General features: G+C 36.2%; 1 protein-coding gene across 1 annotated transcript in view; it reads left to right on the top strand.

The window, feature by feature from the left end:
- Slc6a14 (solute carrier family 6 member 14) overlaps positions 1-17089 on the top strand; it is a 32392-nt gene extending 15303 nt beyond the window's left edge. Inside the window, exons 8-14 of the mRNA XM_057759823.1 lie at positions 1584-1812; positions 5438-5563; positions 8185-8303; positions 8802-8901; positions 9285-9394; positions 14388-14555; positions 15522-17089. Coding sequence (XP_057615806.1) covers positions 1584-1812; positions 5438-5563; positions 8185-8303; positions 8802-8901; positions 9285-9394; positions 14388-14555; positions 15522-15668 — 999 coding nt within the window. The 3' untranslated portion in view covers positions 15669-17089. The remainder of the gene's footprint in view (positions 1-1583; positions 1813-5437; positions 5564-8184; positions 8304-8801; positions 8902-9284; positions 9395-14387; positions 14556-15521) is intronic.
- Positions 17090-17721: the final 632 nt, after the last annotated feature.

Here is a 17721-nt window from a genome sequence, read left to right as displayed (position 1 = left end):
ATGATCCAATAGATGTCATTGATGTAATTTGTAGCATCAGTTATCCTTAAAAATTAAAAATTAGTGTGAAGTGGAGATACGTGTAGCATAAATTATGTGTAACAGATGTGTAATTAATATGTGTAAAATAAATTGGAGGGAAATTGAAAACAAAACTGTTTCATGTAGAGAATACAGAATAACATCCTTATAACCTTGCGCTAAGCTTTGTTTGCAGACAACACAGATGAAGAATGTACAGGTAAGCACATCTGAATAATTTCAGCTACATTAAGTAGCAATAGCAAAAATACTTTGGCTCATTGAAGGACACAAAGAAAAGAGGACAAAGAACATGCAGCACATTGGAAGGGGAAAAAGCCCTCGAGAAATACAGCACACAAAAGACTAGAATTCAGTTTCAAAAATAAATTTCTGGGTGTAGTGTGCTATGTGTAACTTAAATTCCACCACATAATTTTAGAAGCAGAAGCAAACAGATAGATCTCTGTGAGCTGTATGTATGGTGTTTCAGATCAGTGTGGTCTACACAAACACCGGGAAGAAAGAGAGAAAGAGAGAGAGAGAGAGAGAGAGAGAGAGAGAGAGAGAGAGAGAGAGAGAGAGAAATTTCCTAGAAATCAAATAATCCAGAACAGGTAAAGTATATGAACAAAATTTTACAAACAGAATATCCTGTGTAATGGATTAATAAACATGTTACAGGATCCTTGGCAGCAACAGGCAGTGTGCTATGTGGCAGCAGGCAGTGGGCAGGGGCTTCCTAGATCAGCCAGTCCCAAGCAGGGATGGCTGCAGGTTCTCTCTGGCTGGTCCTTGGCAGGGAGAAAGGCAGTAGGGGGTGAAAGAGACATGGAGAGGCACACCATGCACAGTGAGGTTGGATATTTATTAAGCACAATATGGAAGGGAAGGGGGAGAAGGAGAAGAGCAGAGAGAGGAGGGGAGAGAGAGCGAGAGGAGAGAGAAAGAGAGAGAGAGAGAGCTAGAGAGAGAGAGAGGGAAGCTGCCTCTCCAAGAGGGAGAAGGAAAAGAGAGAGAACTCAGGCTGGAAGCTGCAGATCAGCCTGTCTCAGTAGATGGGAAAGGGAGTGGGCATGGCTTGTCTCTTAAAAAGACAGAACAATCATTACACTGTGGAAAATGCCAATTTTGGTAAGTAATGAGTCTAATCAGAACTCTTAATTTAAAGCCTTTAGATTAGGCCAAACAAGAAAAATGTTGACAAAATGTTGCCAATGCTATAGAGCAATGGTTCTCAACTTTCCCTTTAATACAGTTTCTTATGTTGTGGTGATCATAAAATTATTTTTATTGCTACTTCATATCTGTAAGTTTGCTACTGTTATGAATCATAATGTAAATATCTATTACGCAGGGGTTGCAGCCCACAGTTACTACTGAAGTATAAAAAACACAAAAAATTTAAAAAGCTCATACCATTGTTTTCTTCCTCTTGATGGTTGACATTTAGGCATTCACTTCATTATTTTTTAATGTGCATTTATATTTACTTGTATACCATTTTCTATGAGTTAAATTTAACAGTACTTGTTTAAAAGTTTTTAAAATTTCTCTTACAGGTTTGGAAAGATGCTGCTACCCAGATATTTTATTCCCTTTCTGTCGCTTGGGGTGGCCTAGTCGCTTTATCATCTTACAACAAGTTTAACAACAACTGTTACTCTGATGCCATTGTAGTTTGCTTGACAAACTGCCTCACTAGTGTGTTTGCTGGGTTTGCGATTTTTTCTATATTGGGACACATGGCTCATATATCTGGAAAGGAAGTCTCTCAAGTTGTTAAATCAGGTATACAATTCTGGATGCTCCTGAAATTTAATTGAATATAGCTCACTTGTGAAATTCTGGTCTAATTTACAGGAATCTATACTTATGATTAGAGTGATTGTATTTACTGATCCATCTAACATAATGCATTTTAATGTAATAGTTCTAAAAGATCTGGAAACACAAAAGCATTTTAGGGAGCAGTTATTCAAGAAGTCATAATGTTGGGAACACAGTTCAATTGGGAGAGAGCTTGTCATTCAAGTACCATGCCCTGTTTTTTTTTTTACCTAGTACCTCAGAAACCCTGTGTTGTATCATATGCATGTAATCACAGCACTTAGGAAGTCGAGGTAGGAGAAATAGAAGTTGAAGACTAACCTCATCTACTGAGAGAAATCGAGGCCAGCTGAGGCTGCATGAGAATACCTAAAAAACGAAATAAAGACTTTTTTCTTTATTTTTATTTATCCTTAATACGAACCACTCAGCACAATTCTATTTTCCCATGTGAAAATACAGTATTGGGTTTGAACTTTTAACCGTATCCATGTAATAGGAATAGTAAAGTGACTCGGTGCATAATTGAGTCCAGCTTTCAAGGAATCTGATTGATGAGCTTTCTAACCTTGCAGACAATAGTTAAGGGATGCTTACTATCCAGCTAAAGTCTGATGGAAAAAGAGTTCTAGGATTCTTAAGCAGGAACCTCTTGGGAACTTTTATTATGTTTATTTGGTATGGATAATAGTAGAAGCCATGTATTACAAAGGATTTTGGAGATCATTTTGTGTCCTTTTCCTTATAGTTCAGAGGTACACACACACACACTATGTCTTGCACAAGTGCAAATATTCAGAAAGTGATACAGCCTACTTTAAAAGCCAATGCTATGAATTCTTTTTTTTTTTGAAAAAATTTCCACCTCCTCCCCGCCTCCCATTTCCCTCCCCCTCCCCCCACTCCTCCCCTCTTCCCTCTCCAGTCTAAAGAGCAATCAGGGTTCCTGTGGGAAGTTCAACGTCCTCCCCCCTCCATCCAGGTCTAGGAAGGTGAGCATCCAAACAGGCTAGGCTCCCACAAAGCCAGTACATGCAGTAGGATCAAAACCCAGTGCCATTGTCCTTGGCTTCTCAGCAGCCCTCATTGTCTGCCATGTTCAGAGAGTCTGGTTTTATCCCATGCTTTTTCAGTCCCAGTCCAGCTGGCCTTGGTGAGCTCCCATTAGATCAGCCCCACTGTCTCAGTGGGTGGGTGCACCCCTCGCGGTCCTGACTTCCTTGCTCATGTTCTCCCTCCTTCTGCTCCTCATTTGGACCTTGGGAGCTCAGTCCGGTGCTCCAGTGTGGGTCTCTGTCTCTATCTCCATCCATCACCAGATGAAGGTTCTATGGTAATATGCAAGATATTCATGAGTATGGCTATAGAATAGGGCCATTTCAGGTTCCCTCTCCTCAGCTGCTTAAGGAACTAGCTGGGACATCTCCCTGGACACCTTGGAACTCCTCTAGAGTCAAGTCTCTTGCCAACCCTAAAATGGTTCCCTTAATTAAGATATATATTTCCCTGCTCCCATATCCACCATTCCTTTATCCCAACCATCCCATTCCCCCAAGTTCTCCCCATCTTCCCCTTCTCACTTTTCTCACCCCATTTCCCCACCCCCAAGTTCCCATTTTTTTCCTGGCAATCTTTTATTTATTTATTTATTTTTTTGATTTTTTTTAAGACAGGGTTTCTCGGTAGCTTTTGGTTCCTGTCCTGGAACTAGCTCTTGTAGACCAGGCTGGCCTCCAACTCACAGAGATCCGCCTGCCTCTGCCCCCTGAGTGCTGGGATTAAAGGCGTGCGCCACCACCGCCCGGCTTACCCAGCAATCTTGTCTACTTCCAATATCCAGGAGGATAACTATATGTTCTATTTCCATCCTATGGGAAGTCAGAGAAACTGAAAACACCTAAAACTGAGGGTCACATAGAAAAAAATTAAACACAGTGATTTTTTAAAAGTAATATCAACTTGAAAATGAGATTCCATCTAGAACTTTATTATATTCAATTTTGCATGTATCTTTAAACTGAGATGCTATTACTCATAATAATTAAACTGAAATTGTATTACTCATAATAATTCTGGATAAACATTTGATAAGATGGCAGAAGACTTAGATTCATTCCAGCTAGACATGGAGGTGCATGCCTTTAATACTAGCAGCCGGAAGGTAGAGGATGGAAGATTTCTGTGAATTTAAGGTCAATCTAGTCTGCGTAATAAATTCCAGAACAACCAGGGATACTTAGCCCCTGTCTCAAAAAGCAACAACAATCACAAAATTTATTCTATATATTTATTTTTCTAGATATTTCAACTTCATTTCATTTTACTTTTTATAAATTTTAGAATAAGGTGAACTTAAGATTTTGTCATTTAAGAAATATGTTCTTCTCCTTCACCGATATTTTTGGTACTGTTGTTTGAGATACGGTCTCATGCAGCCCAGCCTGGTGTCAAACTCTGAGTGGGGTGGAGAATGACCTTGAACTCCTGATCCTCCCTTACCCCACACCCCAAGTCCTAGGATAACAGGTGTGTACCATCACACCTTCTATCAATCAGTTGATTAGGGAATGGATAAAATCAGTTGCTATCTAAGAATGGGGATCTGAGTTCAAACCTCCCAAATCCATTTATGTGTAGTGTGCCTCTGTATAGTGTGGAAATCTGCAATACCAGAATTCCAACGGAGAGATAAGAGGCAAAGATGAAAGAATCCTTGATCACAGGCCAGCACCTAGGAATATCTGAAATATTAAAAGATTTAAAATTTTTCATTGATTTTTATTGAGCTATACATTTTCCTCTTCTTCCCTCCCTGACTCTTCCCTCCCTTCAACCCTCTCCCATGATCCTAATGCCCCAATTTATTCAGGAGATCTTGTCTTTTTCTAACTGACTCTTCCCTCCCTTCAACCCTCTCCCATGATGCTAATGCCTCAATTTATTCAGGAGATCTTGTCTTTTTCTACTTCCCATGTAGATTAGATCTATGTCTGCCTCTCTTAGGGTCCTCATTGTGGCCTAGGTTCTCTGGGACTGTGATTTGTGGGCTGGTTTTCTTTGCTTTATGTTTAAAAGCCACTTATGAGTGAGTACATGTGATAACATTCTAAAACAACTTTCATGAACAAAATTGTCTTAGCTTAATTCATGTCACACATTCACATTAGCTTAACAATTCAAACATTTTGTATATTTATTATTACTGTGTATTAGAGAAAGGGAGGGATGGATGGAGGGAGGGATAGTGAGGGGTGAGTAAAAGGAAGGGAGTGAGTGAGGGCATGTGCAGGTCACAGTGTTTGTGTGGACAAAAGAGGACAAGTTTCAGAAATCTGCTTTCTTCTTCACTGTAGATTCTAGAGATCGATCTCAAGTCATCAAGTTTGAATGACAAGTGTTTTTACTCAATAAGCCATCTCTCTGGCCTCCAAATAAATCATTTTAAGAATTTAATTTGGTAAAGAGTGTACGTTCATGAATTGCATTGTCAAATCATGATGGGATTTTAAAAGCACGTTACTTTGAAAATTTTCAAATGTGTAAATTTACTTGGCAATTAATTTAAAATATCCCACATTTTTCTTAGGTTTTGATTTGGCATTCATTGCCTATCCAGAAGCTCTAGCCCAACTCCCAGCTGGTCCATTTTGGTCCATATTATTTTTTTTCATGCTTTTAACACTGGGTCTGGATTCTCAATTTGCTTCTATTGGTAAGTAATACCTTTTGTGTTAAATAACTCTGATATTTTATTACTGATTTCTTTATTTGAAAACATCCTGTTTTTTTATTCTAGTATCTCTTTCAAGTGCTATTAAGAGAAGAATGTTTATGAGTTATTTCAATTTAAAAATTAAATTCACAAAAACACAATATACATACTTGACATTAAAAAACTCAAATATTAATGCTTTATTATATTTTCTCTAGATAAATATTTTACAAGGAGTCATTTTTTGGTCCCTTTAGTCAGAATTTTGTATTTTTTTCTTAATTCAATGTATACTTTATAAAACAATGAAAAAAATGACTACCATTTTCTCTTTCTTGCCCTCTGTACCTGGGGACAGTTCTCTTGACAACTTTATTTCTCCCTGAAAACTTGATTCTTGCTTGAGAGAGTTTTAACAAAACTATCTAACAATTTCTCAACTTTTGGATAGGCAATGAATTGGTTCATTTGTGTCTGCATGCACATGTGTACACACATATACATGAATCTCTCTCTATATATATATACATATATATATATATCCTATGCTCATCATTAATATAAATTATTTAAGCATTTCATTTGAGTATGATATTTTATGGTATATATACTACTTTAACAAGACATACAGATCTATTTAATTGATAACATATTATCCTATTGATGGGTATTTTGATTCCTCTTTTTAGTTGTTTTTCGTTTTTGCTTTTTTCGAGACAGAGTTTCTCTGTGTAACATCCCTAGCTGTCTTGAAACTTGCTCTTGTAGACCAGGCTGTCCTGGAACTCACAGAGATCTGCCTGCCTCTGTCTCCCAAATGCTGGGATTAAAGGAGTGCGCCACCACTTGGCTTGATTCCTCTTTTAAAAACTCTGCACACTGCAACTTGGGAGTTGTCCTAGTTGGAAAAGCAATTGCTGTTCAGTCATCATGACCTTAGTGTGAGCTCCTGTATCCTTATAAAATATGGGCAATGTGGTATACCCCTATAATCCCATTCTGGAGGGATGGGGTGAGTCATGGGATAGTCAGTAGAGTCCATTTGTGAGCTATGGGTTCAGTGACAAACTCTGTCTCAAAAAAAAAAAAAAAACCAACATGATGGAAAGCACTTGAGAAACAATAAATGATATTGATCTCTGCTCACTTCCATGGAACATACGTGTGTACATGCACCCCTACACATGTCCTTGCATATGCTCACACACACAAATATCACAAATTTCACACAATGAAGGCACTCTTCTTATGTATGGCTCTGTATATATAAAAGAAAATTTTTTAAGGTATACAGCTAGAAAATTGGAAACAAATTTGAAAATTATTTTATTTTTATTAGTTCTTTGAGAATTTCATACAATGTATTTAGATCAAATTCACCCTGACTTTTTCCAGATCCACCCTCACCTCTATATTCTTCCAGACTTTATGTCTTCTTTTTTTTTATTTAATAAGCCACTGAGTCCAGTTTTCCTGTTCATATATATAGTGGGTATGGGGCCATCTCCTAGAGCTTGGGTGATCTACCAACTGCCACACCTTTACAGAAAACTGACTCTCACTCTCAACTAAAAGTCATCAACTGTCACTAACTTTCCAGTTAAGGGTGTGAACACATGGCCCCTCCCACTCTAGGCTGGGTTATTGATGTTGTGCAGACAGCAACAGCTGCTGTGAGTTCAGGAGGGCATTGGTTCTGTCATGACCAGAAGAAAACACCTGCACCAGTATTATTCTATGACCTTTGGATTTTCAAATCTTTCTGCCTTCTCTTCTGTGATGGTTCCTAAGCCTTGGGGTCTTGGTGTGTGTGTGTGTGTGTGTGTGTGTGTGTGTGTGTCCCAGCCCCATTTGTGGGATACACACTGATGGGATAACACTTCATACATATGATTCTATATACACAGAAGAAATTTCTCTAAGGCATACAACTAAATACTTTGAAACAATTTTTATAACATTGTCTTACATAACACATTTTCTTAGTTTATTATAGAACAAACTCAAGGTTCATCTGGTTGATTTCCAAATGCTTCAAAAATGTTAAATATATCTCTTGTGATCTTTTGGCTTATATATTTTTCTACTTTTAGAGAAGTTCCTATTTAGAAGACACTATTCCTCCCTTCTTTCCTCCTTCTCCCACACCTTTTTCTTCCTATCTCTTCATCTCTGCCCTTCTATCTCCCTGGCCTGCCTTTCTAACTCTCGTAGTCCACTTCCTCCTCCTCTCTCCCCTGCCTCCCCCTCCTCTTCCTTGTGCTGCACTCACTTATCTCTCTTCCTTCCTTCTTCTGTCTGCTGGGAGCTAAATCCAGGGACTAAGAGAAAAGATCTTGCCTGGAAGTGGTGGCACAGGACTTTTAAATCCTAGCACTCAGGAAGCAGAGGCAGGTGAATCTCTGAGTTTGAGGTCAGCCTGGTCTTCAGAGTGAGTTATAGGACAGCCCTGTCTTGAAAAACAAACTACAAAACAATGTGAGAGAGAACCTTCTTGACTTAGAAAAGAGCAATGTCCAGAGAATACTCCCAGTTTATATGTATGAATTTGATTAATAGATATTTAATTCTGTATTAGTCTTACTCAATTGAAATGTAATAACCCATTTCCCCTCCTCTAGAAACAATTACAACAACAATTCAAGATTTGTTTCCCAAAACAATGAAACGCATGAGAGTTCCTATAACATTGGGTTGCTGCTTGGTTCTGTTTCTCCTTGGTCTCGTCTGTGTGACTCAGGTACAGTTTAGCCTTTAACTTCTGTAGACAAGTATTAGTTGGTCTATACTTTTAAATCTAAACAAATATGCTAAGTTTCAAGGGGGTGTTTCATGCCAGGTCCAATTTCTATTTATGATGCCTTCCACATTTCAACCATTTTCTTCTTTGTAACTTTGCTAGTACATATTTTTTCAGAGGAGGAAGCCCAATAATAACAATTTTCTAAGTAACAAGATTGTATTTTTCTTGGCTATTACAGAACTCATAGATACTATATGCCATGTAGATAATCATGTGTTTTAAATGCTTGCATTTTGTCAGTGTCATAGTATATTATAAAAAAAATACCTGTTTGGCATTTTAAGCAATTAAACACATATTTGAGTTTATACAGGAAACATACTTTAATATATTGTTTAAAAATGTATTCTATTTGAAAACTTTACAAAAAGTAGTGAAAATGTTGTAAATAACTGGTGTGAGCTTGTTTTTCTGCTTTTGTTTTGTTTTCTGTAGGCTGGAATTTACTGGGTACATTTGATTGATCACTTCTGTGCTGGATGGGGCATTTTGATTGCAGCTATCTTGGAAATTTTAGGAATCATCTGGATTTATGGTAAATGGTGATCGTGGATTTGTTTATAAGTGTTATATAGCATCATTTGATTCCTTTTCATTAGTGACCTTGGGGAGGGTTGAAGGGTATGGGAAAGGCAGGGAGGGAACCAGAGAAAAATTTAGAGCTCAATAAAATCAATGAAATAAAAATAAAACAACATTAAAATACAAAAAGAATATGTAATAATACAATTTTAATAGCACATATAGTAGTAAAATGTGATCTGTTGAGCAAAATACATTATGAATGAGATGGAATTCCAGGTGTGTGCTTCACTGATGACTTTTAGGAACATGCTTAAATGAAAAAGGATAATATGTATGTCAGTCTCCAAGGAACCATGTAAGAAAGGGCTCATCATGTGGAATTCTTTTCTCTAGGAGGGAATAGATTCATTGAAGACATAGAAATGATGATTGGAGCAAAGAGATGGATATTTTGGCTCTGGTGGAGAGCTTGCTGGTTTGTCATCACGCCTATCCTATTATCTGTAAGTAACAATATACAATGAATTTGGTGTCAATAGAATAACTCATATCTTTGAATGTTAGTAAGGAACTTGACGAACAATTCCCATTAGGGAAAATAAGTAAAGAATATGGGAGGTGAGTATTTTTCAAGTTTGTAGTTTTTACTACCAGTGCCTTCACATTGTCTGAATTAAAATGCCCTTTGCAATATTATTTTTGATGCCATGGGTTTGAACATTGTACATTTGAGACAAAAATAGCTCTCTATAGAATTAAAGGTATCAACAACTTAAAATGACCAATAGGATAAAATCATCAGTAGGATAAACAAAAGCAAATAATAAATTTACTTGTTCTCTGAAAGATATGGTGAGCCATTTCTTAACTTCTCTTCCAGAAAATATAAAGCCTTATGAGAACCAGATGCTATCTTCATTTTTTTTTATTTTTTATTGTTTGGGTTTTTTGAGACATGTCTGTAGAGTCCTGACTGTCCTGAAACTTACTCTGTAGACAAGACTGGTCTCAAACCCATACATATCTGCCTGCCTCTGCCTCCCGAGTGCTGAGATTAAAGGCATACTCCACCACTGCACAGCTAGATAATGTCTTTAAATAATTTTTAAAAAATAAAATTAAGATATTAATAACATTCAGTGTACATTTTTAGTTGATGGATGATTAAGATAATAAGTATTTATTATCTTAAATTGTTAAAAAGAAACTCATTTGTGTCAATATATGCAATGGTTTATATGATAAATTTAATGATAGACACTACTTAGGAGCTGAGGAAAAGTAAATGATAGTTTCTTGATTATTTTTGAGCTATAGATTTAAGATCATCAAAGAATGGTCCAGTAGATTAGGTTCCTGAGTGCTAAAATTGAATAGTTCTCAAGAGGATTTTTGCTGCCCAGAGTTAATCACACAAGTGGAGAGTTGCATAGTTTTAAAGATGTGTTGTTGCTCTCACAACATTCAAAGAATTTCCTAGAGAACATCATGGAATAGTTACATTTGAATCACTTCCATGGCATAATATTTCATTGTTGATGGATGCATTAGATTTTGTGTTTTAATATTTGATATCACTTTTAAATAGTAAGTAGAACTATATTCAAAAAATCTAAACATTTATATGCATCTAGCCTCGCTAGATGTCTTTAAAGCTGTTGCTAAATATCATTGTCTTTATTTGAAAAAGTCTTTTCAATAAAATAAGACTTCTTAATCCTTTCTTTTCTAGTCCTACTGGTGATTGCAACTAGACCATTTGTTATCTCAGGAAGCAGTCCACCACTGAGTGGTATTCCCTTCTGCATAATGAAAAATATATGATGATTTTTACCTGAGTCAATCTTATTTTGCTTAGCATAATGATCTTCAACTCTACTTACTTTCTGAAAGTATTGTATTTTCATTCTTCGCTATGACTTAATAAATTTCCATTGTTTATATTTTCCAAAAAAGATTACAATGTATTAGAACATCCTTTCTTTCTGGTTTTCTTTCATCTATAGTCTTCTATCTAGAGGTGTGGATTCAATGGAGTCTCCTGTCTTTCTTACCTTGTAGACTTATCCTGAGCCAGTTCAGCATCAAACATCCAGTAATACTTATTTCTTTTCAGGAGTTTCCTTTTTGTGTATACCAGGGACCTCTTTTAGCTATACTTAGCTTTGAAATCCATGGGCAGATTCAACCATGGATCAAAATCTCTAGTTTTGGGTTTGGGGATTTAGCTCAGTAGTAGAGCGCTTGCCTAGCAAGCGCAAGGCCCTGGGTTCGGTCCTCAGCTTCAGAAAAAAAAAATCTCTAGTTTTTATATGCAAGGTGGCTGATGTCACTTGTAAGCTTGTCACTGAGATATGTACTGAAGACTAACCCCAGTGTTTTGAAATCCTGCTAAATCTCAAACACCTAGGGGATTATCAGAAAGGGGTAGAAGATGAAAATTCAGCTTGGCCATAGTCTCAGGAAACTTTCAGCCTTGCCTGCAGTGACACATGAGACCTACAGACATTGGGGTGTCCACTGAACTTGGCTTGGGGCTGCAAGTGTTAGCAATTATTAAGTGGATGGGGTCTATTGCATGACACTGGAGGGGGCTATTGAGTCTAGTTGGGCCCCAGTCATACTCACTATAAGACTTGGGGAATAGCAAAGTAGATTTCCTCTCCAGTGGTGTGACACAGGACGAGTCACTGTTTCACCAAATGCTATAAACAGATTCAAGATTTGTGATAACTGTTGGCTTGTGATATGATTAGGATTGTCAGGCTCTTTTATCAGAGGTTTGTGGTTTGTCACTTAGATTGGGTTATCTTTCTCTTCCCCACACTGGGTAGCTATGCATGGGCCATTCCATTTCATCATGTCATCCTCTGCTTTTCTATATTTGCAGCTGTTCTATCACTTATTTTTCAACCTACAGAGAGAGGGTGGAGGGAAGGAGTGCTCTTTGTCAGAGGACAACCTGTGGGAGTCAAGTCTCTTTTTTCACCATGTAGTTTCCAGGGATTGAACTCCAGTCCTCCATCTTGATGGCAGTCTGGTTTGCATACTAAGACACCTTGGTTGGAGTCATTTCTTTCTTTTTAAATTTTCTGATAACACTCCAATATCCCTTGGCACAGAGCACACTCATTTCTAATCTACTCTTTAATTACTCTTCTAACCCACCACCTTATAGGATACTGAAAAAGCTTGCAATAGAGATTTTGCTTAGCTTCCCAAGTGATCTCTAAAAGCTGCACATGTACTTCAAACTCATAAAAGTTAGACTTCAATCTTTTGGGGAGTATTCACAATGGAGGTGTCTCTGAAAGTTCAAGAACTGAGTCTTTACAGCATTGAGCACTTTTGGCAGACTGTGTCTCCTTGGATGAGACTTGGAATAGATTAAAGCAAAGAAAGAAAATAAATTCCTAGTATTCCTTGAGTACTGATTGGTAACAGTTTTTTTTTTTTGAGACAGAGTGTCACTATGTAGCCTAACTAGTCTGTCATTCCTTATGTAGACAGGCTGACCTTGAACTCCCAAGAATCTTCCTGTGCTTGCCTCCTGAAGACAGGGATTAAAAACTTTTCCTCATATAAGGCCTGATTGTTAGCTTTTGAAAAATTAAGTTTAAGTTAGTAAATACTTGAACCTTCATATGTATATATACATGTATGCTTTTACTTTGTTCTCAATAATTCCCTCACTGGCCCATCTGGTTCTCTTCTTTTCACATACGTAAGTGTGTGTTACACATGCATGTGTGTATGTGTATCAGTTAAACAATAATATGTACCTTTATTCTTGCAAAAGAATAATTTAAGTCAGAGAATAGCATCCAGAACTTTCCCAAAATGTCTTACTTATTTCTAGTAAATTTTGAAAAATATCTAAAAGTCATTTTATAAAGTGGCTTTCAACCTTCCTAATGCTTTGACAATTTAATACTGTTCTTCATGTTGTGGTGACCAGCCAACTAAAAAATTATTTTTATTATTACTTCATAACTGTAATTTTGCTACTGTTAAGAATTGTAATATAAATAATTGTGTTTTCCAATGGTCTTAGGTAACCCCTGTGAAACGGTTCATGGACTCCTAAGGGTTGAGACCCACAGGTTGAGAAGTGTTTATTGAATTTTATCCCCTTTTTATGAGGGAGGGTCTTCTGTATTTCAGGGTGGCCTTGAAATTAGTATGTAGCTGAGCATTACCTTGAACTCCTATCCTTTTTCTCCATCCTTTGAATGCTGAGAATTCAAATGAGTCTTACATTTTTTTTGGCCACCTACTTGAACTTACATCAAACTTCTGTGGTCAAGCGCCTAGGCTGGAATTGTACTTTGCTAAACATGTGCCAGTACCATGTTTTTAAATGTGAGTTATGGAGTGTGGGGGGTAGAGAACTCTATTAAGCCAGATAATGAACAAATCTTTACAATTTTGGCATGAATGGAAACGAACAATGTTAAGTAGAATAAGCCAGTGAGAGTAAAAGAAGTGCAGCAGAAACTCACACAGATGAAGTGAGACTAAAATGGCAATAGTCAGAGGTCAGGACAGTAGAGGTGGGACTGATGCGTAGACACTAAATTGGAGTTCTGTTGGAGCAAGGAATTCTGCTATATAATTGCATAGGAGGAAAACAATGGACCATTGTATTCTATGTAATTATAAAATTTATAATAGGAGAAAGAATTATGTAAACAATTGCCATAAAGGGTAACATTTTAGGTGGTAAGTATTTAGCCTGGTATACACATTACACAGTATACTCATATATGAAAACATAATATGGCACTCAACTTATGTCAATTTTTATACTTTTGTTTACCTCTTAAAAAGGAAATGGTTGGGCACAGTGGTAGACATGTTTAATCCCAGCACTCAGGTGCCAGAAAGAAGGAATATGATTCTGAGTTCAAGGCCAACTTGTTCTACACCCAGGCCAGCCAGGAATAAATAGGGGGAACCTATTTCCAAAAATAAAAAAAAATTAAGCTAGAGAGACGACTCACTGGGTAAGAGCACTAGTTGCTCTTCCAAAAGAAATAGGTTTCATTCCCAGCATCTGCAAAGCAGCTAACAACTGTAACTCAAGTTTGAAGGCATCTGTTGTCTTCTTCTGGCATCCATCGGCACCAGGAAGGCACGTGATCCACAAACAGACATGCAGGCAAAACATCCACACACACAAGAAATAATGTAAAAGAAAAGGCATCAAAGGCTTTATTTAGTAAAATAAATTTCAGATTTATTTTATGTATAATTAAGGGTCTTGATATTGAGTAAATAGATCTTCTGTGGATATGTGGTGGCTTTAAATTTTAAAAATTTCTCTAAGTAAAACTAAAAATTTGGTTCATGTTCTTATCTTCTGATTTGTTATCCATTTATCTTAGTTACTTAATTATAGCCTCATTTTATTGTTTGATAAACTTCAAATTGTGACTCATTAATAGCACCAAGTCTAGTCTTTAACTTTGTCTTTTTAATGCTTTACTTTCTTAGGCCATTCTAGTCTGGTCACTGGTGAAATTTCACAGACCTGATTATGGTGATATTCCATATCCTGACTGGGGAGTTGCCCTAGGCTGGTGTATGATTATTTTCTGCATTATTTGGATACCAATTATGGCAATCATAAAAATAATCCAGGCTGAAGGCAACATTATTCAAGTAAGCACATTGAATTCTTATTTTATATAAGCATTTGTGATAAAAGGCAGATTAATTATGTAGAAGAGATAACAGAGTATATGGGTCGAAAATAATAATTCTTCCTTCCCTCTGATTATTTCTACATGCAGTATTATCACGCTTGAGATTATATTGTATATATATGTTAGTAAAAACATATGATAATAAGTAATACATATGGTAATATAATTTGTGTATCTACTTGTATTTTAGTATCAGTTTTTTGTAGACATTTGTTACTGTTTTCTCAGGCCCTATTACACTCTTCAGCATGTAACAATTGTGATCTCTTTATTTGTCCAATCATCCTGTAGATGTCAAAAAGCATGTGACTCAGTTGTTGCTTCTATGTATAATCTTTTTTGAATCTTCATCTGGCTATAATACAAATCCTAATAGTGTATTTAAACTGAAAGAGCTTAAATTGTCTTTCATCTTTTATAGCCCTTGAATCATCTTTCTTCTACAGAGGCCTAGGGTGATAGAGTTAAGTCTCATGCTAGAATAATGACAAGATAAGCTTAAGAGACTTAATTTCAATAAATTCCTATGCATATCCAAGAACAGATCCAAATAAATAGACCTTATCTCAGTTTTTGAAACATATTCCAGTTGCACATCTGACCCTCTGTGACAAGGACTGAAATGAATTTAGGAAAGCTGCCTAGAATGGCACTGTTATTCTAACGGGCTCATATACCTTTCTTCTTAAATCATTACATTTTGGTTTAGTAGAGTAATTCTATTAACAATTAGCAACAATATTTTTGTCTGCAATTTCTTGTTTGGTGGTGTTTTAAGAATCTAGGCTGTCACATTTCTTTGATTGCTATATCATTGGTGCTAGCAAAGGTACTTACAATAAAAGTGTAGTTTAATACTTGCTTTTTAAAAAAGATGATAGCGCTTAAATTCTAATAGAGAGATTTTGTTATTGCTTTTCAGCGTATCATAAGCTGCTGTAGACCAGCTTCTAACTGGGGCCCATATCTGGAAAAACATCGTGGGGAGAGATATAAAGACATGGCTGAACCTTCAAAGGAGACTGACCACGAAATCCCCACTATTAGTGGCAGTACAAAGCCAGAATAAGATGTCCCTTTTGAGAAATATCTGATTGTTATATAATGTGATTTTCTAGGGAAACGTTTTAATTTATTTGTGCATCAATCAAGCAGAGAAATGTACATGCCATGCTCAGTACAGAGTTGTAAGTACTTTTATCACCGAATCAAGAATGAAATATAAAATGTGAATCTATGAATGTTGACTGATGTGCTTGTTTCACTTTAGGATTCGTTATTTGTTAACACATATATCCAGGTCTATTTTATAATGACATTTTGTAAGCCCAGTTGTTTTACAATGACATTTTGTAAATATTATTGTAATATTTCTTTCTCTTTTTTTAGTATACTGAAGGTTTTCTGTGAGATGATTACTTAGGAAGTAGTCACACTTTGTATTTGCTGATTTTAAAGACATTATTGTTTCTGCAGTCTTAATATGCACTTTTATTATTCATAGAATGGAGAAACAATAAGTCAGTGTAGTTAAAAGCAAGTGTTATACAAAGTCATCTCATGTACAATTCACAAATGGGGCCTGGAGAGATCACTCAGTGGTTAAGAGCAATGGCTATGACAGAGGATGTAGGTTCAAATCTCAGCATCCACATGATGACTAATACTGTCTAACTCCAGTCCCAGGAGTTACAGGAGTCTTCTGACTTCTATGACACCACACGCATATGGTGTGCATACATGCAGGCAAAACACGCCCACACAAAAATACAAGCAAATAAATCTCGTTTAAAAAAGAATGTCACAAGTATGTAGGGAGAGAACTATATATGATACGGACTATTTAATACCTATGATCCAAATATGTCCAAACATGTCATCCATTTATTATGGTTCACATTCTCTATGTAAACTTTGTAGTTATTCTTAGAGTGAAATGAGACAAAAATGAGGAACAGGTGGTCAGAAAATGATAAGTCTAGAAAATGTAATATTGAAGTTTTGAGTATATCTTACTATTCATAGTATCTTTCTTCTTCAGGTTGTATTTGGAATAAAACCATGACTCATTTAATTTCTTTCTTTATATTTTATTTTTTATTCATTTCACACACCAACCACAGATGCCCTTCCTTCCCCTCCTTCCCTTTCCTTTCGTTACCCATGTCCACTCTGATCCACTCCACAGAAAGAGTAAGGCTTTCCATGGAGAGTCAACAAAGCCTGGCACATTCAGTTGAGGCAGGACCAAGCCTCTCCCTCCCCTGCTTCAAGGCTCAGCAAGGCATTCCACTACAGAGAATGGGCTTCAGAAAGCCAGCTCATGGCTTATAATAATGTAATAAGTAGTTCATTACATTCTCTGAATTCTAAATTTAACTGCAGATAAAATTTGCATTAAATTGTTTCTGATCTGGCATATTTATAATGATATATATCTAACAGATTAAGGGCAATAATCTTGTCTTTTATGTTTTTGTTTTTGTCAAAGAGTAATAAAGTATTCATATATTAATTGATGCTAATTGTTAACTAGTTGTCACAATGAAAATTTAAATAAAGTATTCATATATTAATTGTTAATTTCTAATTAGTTGTCACTAATAAAATTTTTGTACTCTGGTTTACTCACAAATGATACCTTGTGCTTTATTATGTATTTTTGACATATGATTTGAAATTCACAGCTCAGGATACTAAAATCTATCCTAAATAGATAGGGAACATTTCAAAAGTCATGCTAAGCTTTAGGAGATAATAGGACTAAAACTTTAAGCATTATTTTCTGGGGATGTGGATTTGCATTTGGTGAGAGAGTGAGTCCGCTGCTTTCAAGATAAAGGCAAAGGAAACTGTGACAAAAAAAAAAAAACAAGCAAACAAACAAACTTTTAAGAACCACATACTGCTAGCTAATTTGTACTTGGCAACTGAGTACTAAGAAGAACAATTTTCTCATGCATCTTATCTCCTCCTTTCTTCTTTTGATTAAAGATCAAAGCAGTAAATAGATTTAGGTGTCTCTTAATAAGTATAAGTAAATGATTCTGAAAAGAGATGGCATGCAGGCATAGCAATAGACCTATAAATAATTAATCTCAATAATTCACATATAAGATCAA

This window comes from Chionomys nivalis, chromosome X, assembly GCF_950005125.1.
Source record: "Chionomys nivalis chromosome X, mChiNiv1.1, whole genome shotgun sequence".
Lineage (NCBI taxonomy): Eukaryota > Metazoa > Chordata > Mammalia > Rodentia > Cricetidae > Chionomys > Chionomys nivalis.
The sequence above is the reverse complement of the archived record's forward strand: the minus strand, read 5'-3'. Positions and strand labels throughout refer to the sequence as shown.